Below are 14,501 nucleotides of genomic sequence, written 5' to 3' on the forward strand. Positions count from 1 at the left end.
CGGATTTCACGAGCAAGTCCAAAGTCGGCGATTTTAACCAACTCTGGTCCCATGCAAAGGAGGTTCTCAGGCTTCATGTCTCTGTGGAAAAATCCTGAGAAACAACCACAAGAAAAAAAGGACAAAAGTCTTAAACATACAATCCATCAATCAATATCTAAATCTATCAATGTCAATCTATCAATATCAATATCTATCAGTATCAATCTATCAATATCTAAATCAATGTCTATATCTATCAGTATCAATATCTATCTATCAATATCTATCTGTCATTATTTATCTATCAATATCAATATCTATCAATATCTATCAACATTAATCTATCAATATCTATCAATATCAATCAATATCTATCAACATTAATCTATTAATATCTATCAATATCATTATCTATCTATCAGTATCAATCTATCAATATCTAAATCAGTCAATGTCTATATCTATCAGTATCAATATCTATCATTATTTATCTATCAATATCAATCAATATATCAATATCAATCTATCAATATCTAAATCAATCAATATCTATCAATATTTATCTATCCCTATCTATGTATCTAATCTATAACATGCAGAATTCCCCAAGCATTTCCAAGTTTTATATAAAGACTGCTAACTAAATTAAGGAGATGAGGACCAATAACGGTTCTACTAATTGTGCCCGCCGCTATCAAGCATCCAGACAAAGGACTCCGAATGAAAGCTCACTTGGGCACACGTCACATGACGTGACTCTGCCTCGCCCACCTTCTTCACAGGCCCACCGTTAACCTCAATGCCACTTTACGTTTGCCGTTTTCATTTACCGCCGTGAGCGTTCAGCCCGCCTGCACTTCAAACCCCCGTCTGTGGTGACGTCAGTGTACTTTCCCAGGCTTTGGCTGAACTGTGCCACATCCAAAGGCCCCCTCTGCTTCTCCCGGGAGTGTCACATGTCACCCGCCGTTTCCTGCCTTTCCCTCAATGCTGCCAGAGGAGACTCGGCCACCCAGCCATTAACTTGTTGCTTTAAGCAAACAAAAACTTTGCATTTTTTAAATTGGTCTTTTGCTTCAATATCCCATCTGAACTCTGCACGCTGCCCGCTTGTGCCCAGTAACTGCCATTCGACGCAGTCAAAGGCCATCATGCTGCTGTATGCAGTCTGTGACTTCTCATTTCTGATGGTGTCAACTAAAAGCACTCAATGATGATAAAGGACACACAAAGACAAAAAAGCAACAATGACACGGATGACACAACTGGGCACTTTCTTGGCAGAATAAACTTCCAGGCTCCACACCAATGTGCTTCACACTCCTTTCAACAGTTATGACCTGAAAACTGTTATGAGCAGAACATCTCACCGTGCTTATGAATGAAGGCCATTCCCTGGAGTATCTGGTACATGATGTTCCTCACAGTGGACTCGGCAAAAAGTCGGTTTCTGTAAAGAAAAGTCACATGTGATGAGACGCAGTGCCAGCCTGCAGCACACAAGAGTTTATCTGACGTTCATTTAAGCCGTCCAGTCCACTGACATCCGTCGCTTGGAGATTCCTTTGCAGGTCTGGCCACCTTAGACCAGGGCTCAGTCATGCCACCTATGTGCTATTCCACATGCCCACTCTGCCCCGCGCCAGCTCACCCCCCCCTTGCCTTAATGTTACTGTCAAGACGGCCAAGTTCACTTACTTACAATACACAAACGCCATTTCTACCTTGAGGAGGAGGAGGAGGAGGAAGAGGCGATTTTTTTTGTTTATAATTACTATAATTATTGCAAGGCTGGTAGGCCTGACTGCCTTTAGTGAAAAGTTAAAGCTGACAAATGTCATGTCAAGGACAGTTGCATTAAGGATGCAGTGCATTCTGGGATGCCGAGAACAGATAGGGCAGCGCTGGACTAGAAGATCCACAAATGGCTCCTTCTTTTCTGTCAGCCATCACTGAAGCTTCCTTAGCTTTGCCTTTTATCAAGTTGTGCATAAGAAGCCGGCCTTGTGATTGATGAATCAGATCTGCTACCACGACTGCCATGGACTCTGACGCTCTTCTCCAAGAGGGCTGCTCTGCTGATGTTCTTCATACTGACAATGGTGCTAGGATTGCAAGCCAAGAGCCACCATGAGACTATCGTAGAATGGCAGATAAACCAAAGAATCAAGTGGGCCCCCCAAAGACTGATTGGGGACTTTGACTTGTCCCCTTGTGTGTGAATGTCTAACTGGTCATGGAGGAGCATCTCACAGAGCTGCTGAGAGACACGCGGGAGGTGGACGGGAGCCTCAAGCTCAACGCTGTCCAAATGGAACCAGCAGTGACGTGACATTCAACATTTGACTTGACTTCGATTTCCTGCTCACCCTCCATGACTGGCAAATTTCCTAACAATAATTAATTTTATTATCAATTTTCAAATTTACATCTAAAATCAAATCATCTTGAAAGTGAATGGAAATGAAACTCTTTACTAATGAGAGGAATCGGCCCTTCAGATCTCTACTCTTTACTTAACATAAATGTATGAAAGCAAGAGGGTCTTTGTAGGCCTTGTGGGGGTCCTGTGCCCAGAGTCCAGCTCTTGATGTGCTAATAAGACATGGAGCGTGACCCACCCCAGTCTCCTCTAGTCGACACCACCTGTCAGAGTGAGGCTCAAGGTGACGTCACCCGTAGCATCGCTCACATGCGCCCGAATGGCCGTCACGTAGCTCCTTCATCTCACCGTCCTCATCGTAGTCCCAGCGACACCCCCCACTGACCCTAACCCTCGGGTACGTGACCGAGATCTACGGCACAGCCGAGTCTCCACATCTGGACGGTCATTTGCTGAAGTGCTTGGCGGCGTCCTGAGCCCGAGTCCTGCACAGCCTGCGTCTGTTCAGCTTCTTTACGAATCAACTGCAGGTATCCACGTAAATACAAAGGCGGCCGACTCGACACTCAACTCGGTGTTTGTTTGCCATCTCGTTATTAAAAGGGGACACCAACAGAGAGTCGGGCACAAGAGCTGTGGAGTAATGGGGGCCAGTCAGGTCACGTCCCGTCCTCCAGGGTCCCCCAGTTCTGTAAACGGCTAAGGAATTGAACCCAAAATGGCAAATGCAAAGTAGTCTTAAATGTTAAGACGCGTTTCTCCAATACTTGACATTTTACAAGATTCATATTCGAAAGAAGCCAAAACAAGAGTGCAGTAAGAAGAAGAGATTCCACTTCCCAACAAGCCTCCCCTACCTGTCCTTCATCAGCTGGTAGAGGTTCTCCTTCATGTACTCAAACACAAAGTACAGGTGGTCCTGCTCGCGGATCACTTCTTTCAGCTTCACTACATTCGCGTGGCTCAGTTTCTTCAGAGACTTTCTCCCCGGAAAAAAAGAAAGAAAAAGAAAGAAAGAATGAAAGAATGTGTGACTTCAGCACTCCGAGTGACATAATAGCAGCCGAGGGGTAACAAGACCACCCACTGAGCCGAGCGAGCGGACCTTCTACACCACTTGAACGGTGATGTCGATTATGCCCTCCGACTACTTAAACATGTGGCCAGTCATGAACGACGGTCACTAAACGCTGGCCTCATTTTTCGTCACTGCGTGTGACCCTTAGGAGTGGAGCAGTCGTGGCACGTGACATCACGACATTCAAGAGTCGGCGGGCGAGTGGCAGCCCCCTTCGCTGTGCACGACTGTACTGCGTGTCGTCTCCCGTTTTCTGAACAGATTTGCTCAGAAACGACTTCAGTTACCTCATCACTAGCCGCAAATCCGTGAGCCCAACCAGTGGCGGTGCCACCCGCTCCACTACTCTTCTCCTGCCAGTCCGACTGGCCGCCGCTGCCCCCCACCTCTCATGCAGACAGTCGTCCAGGGCGCTACAGATCAGCAAAGTAAAGCATCAGCCCCACAGTGAGCTCCGTGTGACGTTCGCCCCACAACTCGCCTCCCAAAGGGCCCCGAGACCCTGGGCACACCAGGGCATCTCAGTTATACTCTACCTTGACTTCACGGAGATTCACACATTCCTCCCAGGAATAAAACTTCTTTTTCATTCTGTGGAGACAAGAAAAACAATTCAATAACAACACGCTCAGCGTCCCACTGGCACCATACAAAGTAACCCCAGTCGGCAGTCCGGGGGCGAGACGTCTGAATCACCCACTGGACGCTGATCACTCCTAGACGGGGCTTAACGTCCGTCACGTGTCCCTTGTCACTCCGGCAGCGTCAGGACACAAACAGACCACAACTTGGAGGTCATCGCCTTGGTCTCCGATTCTGCTTTGCTGCTTTACTGGTACCACCCAAGGTGGCCCTGTGTGACAAGAGGTCCCAAAGGACCCGAGCTCTTCTTTAAAATCATTATTTATCAGATAATCGTGAACAAAATAAACAAAAAAGGTGCAAACATACGCAAAGCGGCAGATGGCGACGCACAAAAGGAACCTCAGCATGACAAGTCGCCAGACGGCCTGAAGTGCGGAAGGCTGGCCCAGTGGAGGCTTTCTGTGCCTTCGGGTGGGGCGCTCGCTCAGGCAGACAGCGATTGGCCAGTTAGACTCGGCACAAGTGAAGCAGTCAGCCTCCGACTCCCTGAGATAAACGGAGAAATGCACAGAATGTTCTGGAACTAGAAACTTACAAGAAGACTGGCCAGTTAAGAACAAACAATCGTTAAAAATAAGAATAGTTAGGGTCAGCCCAGCAGTGCCAGGAGCCAGCGGGGGACGGCAGCAGTCGAGTTGACAAGGCCCAGTGTCACCAGGGCGGACTCGAGAGGGTCACGTGTCTCTCTCTTGATCACTTTCTCTGTGACTTTCATGTCGGGTATCTTTATTGTTTTAGTAGGCGCGTGTGTTGCAATGCAGGGATTTGTAAATGCGGATCGGTCTTCTGTTTTGATTGACTTGAGTTCTTTGAAAACTGCCAGTGCTGTGTGTGGCACATCTGGGGTAACACCATCAGCGCTGAAGAAAAGCAAACCACAGTCAAATGTCACCTTCAGCCTTCTGTTTTTGTTTTTTGAACACCAATCCCCCCCCCCCCCCCAAGTTCTGTTGTGAATCCTGACCTTTGACCTATACAAGCCCACTACAGAAGTAGTTTGTTTTCTATCAAGATATAAATTATAAAGAGCTGCCCTAATCTACACAGGGGGCACAGCAAACCCCCCCGGCTCCTCACCTCACCTGCGGCTCTCTGTTCTAAAGGAACGGGACAAATCCACTCTGTCCCGGCCCCCTCCAACTTGTCACAAATACACCTGTACTCGGCGCGTGTGGCGCTGCTTCTGTGACACGTTGGGCCAACTGGCCTGCAATCATCCAGTTACCTTATAGTGGGCCGACGTCTGCCAGCTATCATTCTTCAGGAACAAGCGCAGTGTGCGCCGATTTCTGATGGAACACATTAAGGCTTCATATGACAGTGTGAGGACCCTCATCAGAATTGGGTGACGTTAAGAGTGGAGACCAGCAGGGGGCAGTGAGGGGCCGCTGCTGCTATTTTTAATACATATAAGTGAGTTACAGTAGATAGGAACAGAAAGGACAAGCTGGTGAAGTTAGCAGATACCAAGATAGGTGGGCTGGCAGATAATTTGAGCTCCGTTACATCATCACAGGAGGACTTGGACAGTAGACAGGCTCGGATAATGAAATTTAATGTCAGAGGAAGTAAAAATGTGAGGTTTGAATACACAATAGGAGGTCTGAAAATCGAGAGACCACCTTATGAGGAGGATTAAGGAGTCCTAGTGGACTCTAAGCTATCGACTTCCAGACAGATGGCACTGAGATGCCATACTTCAGTAGTAGTTGGGCGCCGCCGTGAGTGGCAGCCTTTCCAGCAGCTCCGTGTACGACTTTGTCTTTCTACCTTTTTCTCTATTTCACTGATCACTCCTACACTTTCTTTTATGTGGACTCGTTCCCTGGACACCTTTTACTACTTGGCCTTCGATTTTATATGCCGAGACTCGTCTATTCAGGTAGTCAACTTCAAGCGCTGAGAACAAAGGCCCGCGCCGGTGTGGCTCCCTATCTACCTGATGAGGTAAGACGGTCGTATCGTGGCAGCAGAGCTGGCACTAAGCTAAAGTCGAGGCGGCTTGTGAGAAAGTGGCGCTACAAGCCTTCGGTGCCTTCTGTGATCCTGGGAATGTGAACTGACTAACAAATAAGATCAACGAACTGGCCACGCTGGTGAAAAATGTCAGGACCTACAGAGAGTGCAGTTTGTTGTGTTTTAGTGAAACGTGGCTAACAACTAACATCCCAGAGGCTAACGTGGAGCTACCCGGGGCGGACAGAGACGCAAATACCTGTGGGAACTGGAAAGGAGGAGGACTCGCTCTCTACGTGAATACAAGATGGTGCAAATCTGGGCATGTTAACGTCAAAATCTCCACTTGCTGCAGGGACAATGAACTGTTGGCTGTAAGTCTGCGTCCCTATTAATTACCCCAAGAGTTTGGACACGTCATTGTTGTTATTGTTTACATCCCTCCTCGGGTGGACATGGATATGGCGGGTGACGTCATCCATTCTGCTGTTGCTAAAGTACAAACAGCACCACGAGGCGCTTGTGCTAATCACCGGAGACTTTAACCATGTGACGCTGGACAAAACATTACCTTCCCAGTATGGTGCTGAGGTGTCACCCATTGCATGGCTGTACCCAGGTCCTAATCTGGGATCCTGAGTTGGTTTGTCGTGTGGTATCAGCGTGTGCTCCTAACCTCCTCCTCCTTCTCCCAGTATGTGGACTGTAACACCCGGGGAAATTAGACTATTGACTTCCTGTATGCAAACGTTAAAGACGCGTACAGCGCCACCCCGCTGCCTGCGCTTGGGAAAGCAGATCATAACCTGGTTCTGCTTCAGCCTCACTACAAACCAAGAGTGAGGGTCCTACCTACAACCACACACTCGTTCAGCAAGAGGTCCATGAGGCAGAGCAGGCTCTGAGAGACTGGAACTACAGACTGGGATATCCTGCAGGGGTCACATAGTGAGAACATTGAGGAGGTTGTTGACTGCACTACTGACTCCATCAACTTCTGTATGGACATTGTAGTTCCAGTAAGAACTGTACGCTGCTATGCTAACAACAAGCCATGGATTACAAGTGACATCAAGGGCCTTTTGAACCAGAAGAAAAGGGCTTTTAAAGGCGGTGATCAGCATGAGCTCAAGCGCATGCAGAAAGAACTCCGAGTCCAGCTCAGGGCGGCGAAGGAGCAGTACAGGAGAAAGCTGGAGCAGAAGTTGCAGAATAACAGCATGAAGGAAGTGTGGGATGGGATGAAGATCATCACTGGCTGTAGCTCGAAGCGGGGTGCCACCATCGAGAGAGACGTGGACAGAGCAAACCAGATGAACAACTTCTTTAACAGGTTTGACCACCCTAACCCACTCTCACCTCGGAGTACTGCACCCTCCACCCATCCTTCTGCTGATGCCAGCATAGGAGAGAGTTTTCCCCCACCGACAATTACAGCAGCCCAGGTAAGCAGAGAGCTGAGGAAACTTTGTGCCAGCAAAACAGTGGGTCCAGATGGAGTATCACCACGACTGCTGAAGGCCTGTGCGTTGGAGCTGGGGAGTCCTCTACAGCGTTATCTTCAACCTGAGCCTGGAACATCTCCAATATCCAGTATCATCTCCAGACAGAGGAGCAGCTTCAGCGACAGACTGCTGTCACCGTCCTGCTCCACTGAGGAGACCCCACACTATGCGACTTTTCAATTCCACTGGGGGGGTAAACGTTAACATTATACAAAGTTATCATCTGTCTGTAAACCTGCATTGTTATCACTCTTTAATTTAATATTGTTATTATCAGTATGCTGCTGCTGGAGTATGGGAATTAATAAAGTATCTCTCTATCTCTCAATCTATTAAGAAGGCTCACAGACTGTCCTCACAGACTGTCAGGTTATATAGCGCCTTGACGTGTGCAGTACAAGTCACAGGAGGTTCTGCTCAAGCTTTATAACACACTGGTGAGGCCTCATCTGGAGTCCTTTGTGGGTACAAAGAGGACACAGCAGCACCAGAGAAGGTCCAGAGAAGAGCGACTAGGCTGATTATGGGGGTCTACAGGGGATGAGTGATGAGGAACGATTAGAAGAGCTGAGCCTGAAGGAGATGAAGAGGAGACCTGACTGAAGTGTTTAAAATGATGAAGGGATTTAGTCCAGTAGATCGAGACGGTGACTTTAAAATGAGCTCATCAAGAACACGGGGGGGACAGTTGGACGCTTGTTAAGGTAAATTTCACACAAACATTAGGAAGTTTTTCTTTACACAAAGAACGACAGACACTTGGAATAAGCAACCAAGTAGTGTAGTGGGCAGTGAGACTTGAGGGACTTTTGAAACCCGACTTGATGATTGTATAGAAGTGGACAGGCCTGGTGAGCGGTGTTGGGCTGAATGGCCTGTCCTCGTCCAGACTGTGATGGCCTTCACTTCATTACTGGCACGCAGACTTGTCTACTTGTCACAGACCCTAACTCTCCTCTTTAAAGTCAGCGGGTGACTGGTGTTATATATGATTGGAAACTGGAGAACATCCAATTGGCACTTGGAGGATCTGTGCAGAACTTCTTCAAAACCTGGAGGATCTCCTCAGTGCTGCGGTGGGCTGGCGCCCTGCCCGCGGTTTGTCTCCTGCCTTGTGCCCTGTGCAGACCCCCGTGACCCTGTAGTTAGGAGATAGCAGGTTGGATAATGGATGGATGGATCTCCTCCGTGACATTTCAGATTAGGCTCTTAAAGCACCGAGGCAGCAGATCATCTCCGCATTTCTTTTTCTTCTCCGTTTATCTTTCTTCACTTATTAATTCCTCCATTTATTTTTTATTTTTACTATTTTTATGTTTTACTCTGCTGGCCATGCTCTCTTTCTCGGGGGGAGTTGATTTGTTTTCAACGCTATTTTTGTAACAATCTATCTATTTGTATGGAATGAGTACAATAAAATAAAAATGTACAAAGATATCATTCAGTGTTTTGGGATGAAGGTCTCCTGGTCCGAGAGATTTTTTCAATTTATTTGAACCTTTTTCATTTTAGCAGCACTCTTCTTTGCCAATTTGAAACTGGGTGGAGGTGATCATCTCTTCATATGGCGTTTGCTGTTACTTTCTGTATGTGGAGGTCGGGCTCAGCCCTCGTGGACACGTAACCCTCACCCTAACCCTACTGCTCTTTCTTCAGCGTCAGTAATTGTCCTTTCCTTTCCTCGGCCAAACTCGCACTACTAAACTACTGACGGCCCTTCCTTGGACCTGCCTTTTCATGTCCTCCCACACCTTCTGTAACTGTGACTCGGATTTAACCAAACAACTGATTTCTAAATCATAAATTCTGGAACACGGACGTGTCTGACGCCATCTACAAAGCAGGCGGCTTGTCCACCTTCACAACAGCCCTGTGAACAGCTGGCAGGTCTACCAAATGTCTCACTCCGCCAGCCAGCCACCGAGTGTTTAAGGTTTGCTGCACCACCGGAGGACGCTTGAAAACATCGCCATGAACCTTCACAATGTCCCCCCAAGAGTGGAATTCCAGGAAACGGCATCAGCAGAGGAGGGCACGGTCCTCAATGGCAAAGACAATAAAAGTGAACGCTGCAGAAATGACGTGCCACCTGCACTTCAGCTCTGGGCGCACTTTAGGAGATGAACGCAGGCGCCTGACACACCGCGGCACAAATCGGCCAATCCGAGGGGGCTACGTGAGGAGCACATGTGGAACGAACACCCACACGTCACCCGGACGCCTGACCCACAACTTACTTTTTGATGGCGACGAGCTCCCCGGACTCGAGGCTCTTTCCCAAAAAAACGGAGCCGTAGGTCCCGTCGCCCAGCTGCCGGAGGGTCATGTATCTATCCATGGCACTTCACGCACTCAGCATCCTTCTGGGGTCCCACTCTGATGCTTCAGGCTCTTGTCTGTCGAGTGCAGCCAGATCTTTCTGTGACAGCAGCAGTGGACAACATGCGCTTCTGCACACAAGTCTGTTGAAGGCATATTTTCACGGGCTTTCCTTTGTCCTAAAAGAGCACAAAACGGGTAACTGGGTTAGCAGGTGAGAAAGATGACACAAAGCAAAGCAAAGCTCGCTACTTGGATACCCGATACGCAATGCAGCCTGACGACGAGACGCTCTGCGGGGCTGGGTCTCAACCTTCAGCACCGTGCCAACACGTCACTGCGCGTCATACCATGAAAAGGGCGTCAGATGACTGTCTCCGTACGCACAAATTGGCATCAAGCAGCTGCTCCGAGCTCCATCTTCAAGAGGTGTCAGATGGCACCATAAACCCAAACATGGACGACAAGCAAAGAGGAAAAGGAGAACAAAACGAAGAACAGGAGAGCAAAGCACAGAGCGCCAGCCCAGAGACGTCAACAAAACACACCACATGTGCCAGAGATTGTGCCGATAAACGCCTGAGACCCCCAACGTGTCCAACATCAAGAGGGGGATTCAGGACGCACCCCCACTTTGTTTGGGCTCAACACCCCAGAATGACAAACAACATTTGTGCCAGTTTCTTAAAATTAAAAAACTGAAATCTCCATTCAGACCCCCTGCTCGGTCCTTCGTCGAAGCCCCTTTGGCGGCGAATGTGTCCTGGGGTCTTCTCTGTCCGACGTGGCGAGCTTCACGCCCCGGCATTTGGGGGTCGTCCTCTGCAGATCGTCTCTCGTGTTGGAAGGAGACTTTGAGGTCGGGTTTAGGACACTCAAGGACCTTCACAGAGTTGACCCCATGCCAGTTCTGCGCGGCCACTCTGAGGGTCTTCTTTAAGGACGTCTCTCTGCCGTGTTGAGACCCCCAGTCCCAGACGCTGCTACCGCCAGGCCTCAACACTGGAGTGGCGCTGCACAGGTGACGAGGCGCTAATCTCGGGCTCGTCACACAACATGATCTTGCTTTTCACTCTGAGGGTCTTTTAGGCGCCTTTCTTGCAAGCTCCATGCAGGCTTGTATGTGCCACTTATGGACCAGTGACTGCCAACTGGCCGCTCTCCCAAGAGGCAGTGACGGGAATCCTTCTGGAAGGTTCTCCTGTATTAGGCTCCTCCCTTACCAAGGCCCTGTTCCCACAATCGCTCAGCTTGGCCAGACTAGCAGCTCTAGAAAGAGTCGTGGGGGTCCCAAACTCCGTGGGTCTAAGAGTCATGAAGACACCAGTCGTGCTCTTCGGGATCTTCAATGGCAGGAATGTCTTCTCGTGGCCTGGCCCGGGCCTACACCTTGGCACAAGCCCGACTCTAAACTCCGCAGGCAATCCCTCTGCCCTTGTGTCTCGGCTTCACTTCTACAGACCGGGGGGCCACCCAACTGAATGAACTCCAAACATCTCAACAGAATGGGATTCAAGTCCCAGCAAAGGGGTCACGGGGGGGGTCTGCTGGAGCCAATCCCAGCCAGCACAGGGCGCAAGGCAGGAACAAACCCCGGGCAGGGTGCCAGGCAGCCCACCGCAGTGAGGCAAGCTGCCCAAAGTGTGCCCATCCAGACAATAAACAATGTCGCCTTCTTCTCTGTCATTGCAGGCTCAAGTGTGGGATTTAGAGGGGCCGGCGGCTCACAAACAGAAAGACAAGGCAGGCGATGGCCCTGGATGTATTCTAGAAGAGTCCGCAGCAACACCCATCACCAGTGTCTCATATGTCACACGGGAGGCACACACGCATTTGGGGTCCTCTCTGTCCCAAACTCCTGACAAGAGATACCGATGTCGGCACTTACACAATGCAAACTGATTTTAAAAGCGACTTCTGGCGTGAATAACCACAGACAATAACAGCAGTCATGGACTTCTTTACAGTCCGAAAAGCTGAGCAGCAAGCCTCTCACCAAAGAGGAACGTCACCAAAGTGCAGCTCCCATGGCCAGTGCCTGGCTGGCAGGTCAAGACCCCAGTTTGCCAGCCTGTCTTAAATCCGCCTTTTCCAATCCGCTCCCTAAAAGCTCCGCTCCGCTTGGCAACTAACAAAGCCCAGAAGGCCATCTGAAATAACGAGGAGAAAGGACGCCTGGCCACATACTGGACTGGGTCATTAACTACGAGCAGCTCACAGCGTCCGCACATTCTTCTGTCCTTGATGGACTGTCCATGCATTTTAAAAGAGGCCTACTTGGTGACTTCTACAAAGCAATTAGGGTCTCGATTAAAAGTGAACTCAATTTGGCCATGCCCAGAACACGCAGCAGCGGCCATCATCGGTACACAGGCACGTCTTCACAGACTCCAGCGCCACATTTGGTACAATCTGAACAACATGGCAGGGGTTTGGCCTCTCAACATGTTGTGCGGAGTTAGAGGACAAAATCCGTGAACAAAACTCTGCCTGCTTACAACGTGATGTGTTAATGTTTTGGGCAAACTAAACAAAGCGCGTTTACGCTGAACAGACTTCCAATTCAATGTTTATGCCAGGGGGGCTTCACTGTTGACTGCCGTGGAAAGCTAAACACAAATTCTGAAGCACAAAGCACTTGTGTTCGCTTTTCAAAATGCTGCAGACACTGAAGGTTGGCATTTTAAAAACACTCAGAAAACCAACTGGCATCCTAGAACAGAAGAAATTCTAAATGAGAAGAAAAAAATGGCAGTGTCACTATGTCCGTTATCTACTCCAGCCAAAGGCGGCAGTGCCATGCCATGTGTGCTCAGTGAAAGAAGTCCCACAGTCCAAGGGCAAGATACTTGACAGAAAGAAATGAGGGTTGGAATGGGCTTAGAAATGGCTACATAAACAAGACAGCAGTGTGTTGTTCATGCTAGTAAGAGTCACAAAGTGCCATGACCAGACACAACCCAGACCAGTGACCTGGCCACCCAGCAGTTTTGACAGTGCTGCCATACTGTTTGAAAGACTGGCACACAGATCATGGCTGCTGCCTGCCAGGCTCTGTGAGGAAGCGAGATGTGTAATTACAGACCCTCCGTCCGGCAGCCAACTGTGCGCTCTCAGACTGGCACTTTTGCCAAAACAGCTGGAATCCGCGCCTCGGTCGTTTGTTCCACCCCACAAGCCCGTCTTTTTAAGTAAAGATAACCCAAATGTTAACGTGTGCGCTCTTAATGGACGTCAAGTCGGCTGTTGAGCCTGATAAAGGCCACAAACACCTCATCAACCCGGCAGTTCTAACAACTGCAGACGGGCTGAGAACTCCGTGACTCTGACTGGCGACTTCACGAACGCGGCTCGGTCCCGACAACGCTCTACCAGGATGCCGCCCTCCATCCCATAGCTGCACGCCTGCTGCCGCCTCTTGTTCTCCTCTCGTTTCTCGAGGTGACGCACGAGAACCCACCGCGGGGACACTTGAAGAAAAGTTCGGCACGGAGAAGCATCAGCACGGGCTGGCCATCATCCCATAGGCGCGACCCCGCTCGTTTCACCGCCCTTACGGCGACCCAGGCAAGCCCTTTATGGCACATGAGACGGGGCTAACCTTCGCCTAACCGAAGAGAACGCCACGTACAGCACTCACCTACAGCCGGCGCCTGCTTTTCAACTACTTTTGTGTCACCGCTGCTGTCCCTCACGCCACAAAGCCATCGTCTCAGTAGCGGATAAACATGGCGCCGCTACGCGCGGACTGCAAGGAGAGGAGGGCTTCCCGCGAGTGGGCGGGCTCAATTATTCAAAGTCTCTTCCCACATTCTAAATACAGAGGCTGTGTGAGAAGGCGTGGGCGTGGCCTGTTATTCATTAGCATGATCCGTATAGGATGTAATCGCAGTGCCCGCCGGTGTGGGCGTGGTTTCCTTTTCCTTCTGTGTTGTTTTTTATCCCCATCTGTCCCGCGCACAGCCGTGAGCCGCAGCCGAAAACAGAAGCATCTGGACGGCTCGACCCCGGGGCTCTGGGCCCTTCGTTTCTTGTCAAGTTTTCCTTGTTTTACTTTATTTAACACTTTAAAATACGCCGTGATAGTTGCAGACAATGTTTATTGAAGGAAATGCTAATAAAAGTGCATGATAAACTAATCTTTTCGTCCGCAGTAGTATTAGAAAGCACAGGGATAAAGGGGACGACGTGTAGACTCCACAGAGGACGGTGTCCAAGGCGGGAGTGTTGAGCGGTGGGGCAGAAACCCCGACCCATGTGGCCACTAATAAACACATTTGTATTCTAAAGTCTAATGTCTATGCTGCTTATTCAGATGGGGGCCCCAGTGAACGCACAGTGCTGTGTTTGGCTCGCTTTCCCGACTTGGCACTCTGCTGTGAGTCTGGTTATCATTATCATTAAGCACAGCAGCACATTAGGCAACCGCCAAATGGGCGTAGGCAACTGGGGAAAAGCGCGCTGATACTCTGGAGGGATGGCACGCCACACCCCAGGCTGTGTCACAGAAGAACTGGGGCCACCCCTTATTAAATGACAGTGACCTACCGCACTCATTCAAAGGCTTCGACTAAGAGGGTCGTGAGAGCTGTGGTGTTTACCCCTTGAACCTGGCACTTCATTAGTCTCATTG

At 49.5% G+C, this 14,501-nt stretch overlaps 1 protein-coding gene across 1 annotated transcript in view; it reads right to left on the reverse strand.

The window, feature by feature from the left end:
* LOC114665841 (serine/threonine-protein kinase ICK-like) overlaps nucleotides 1-13,653 on the reverse strand; it is a 24,655-nt gene extending 11,002 nt beyond the window's left edge. The window contains exons 1-6 of the mRNA XM_051919262.1: nucleotides 13,509-13,653; nucleotides 9,787-10,047; nucleotides 3,980-4,034; nucleotides 3,223-3,344; nucleotides 1,353-1,432; nucleotides 1-94 (exon numbers count right to left, since the gene is read on the reverse strand). The exon at nucleotides 1-94 is cut by the window's left edge and continues 39 nt beyond it. Of these exons, the coding sequence (XP_051775222.1) occupies nucleotides 1-94; nucleotides 1,353-1,432; nucleotides 3,223-3,344; nucleotides 3,980-4,034; nucleotides 9,787-9,887 (452 nt within the window). The 5' untranslated portion in view covers nucleotides 9,888-10,047; nucleotides 13,509-13,653. The remainder of the gene's footprint in view (nucleotides 95-1,352; nucleotides 1,433-3,222; nucleotides 3,345-3,979; nucleotides 4,035-9,786; nucleotides 10,048-13,508) is intronic.
* Nucleotides 13,654-14,501: the final 848 nt, after the last annotated feature.

Source organism: Erpetoichthys calabaricus, chromosome 15 (assembly GCF_900747795.2).
Source record: "Erpetoichthys calabaricus chromosome 15, fErpCal1.3, whole genome shotgun sequence".
NCBI lineage: Eukaryota > Metazoa > Chordata > Cladistia > Polypteriformes > Polypteridae > Erpetoichthys > Erpetoichthys calabaricus.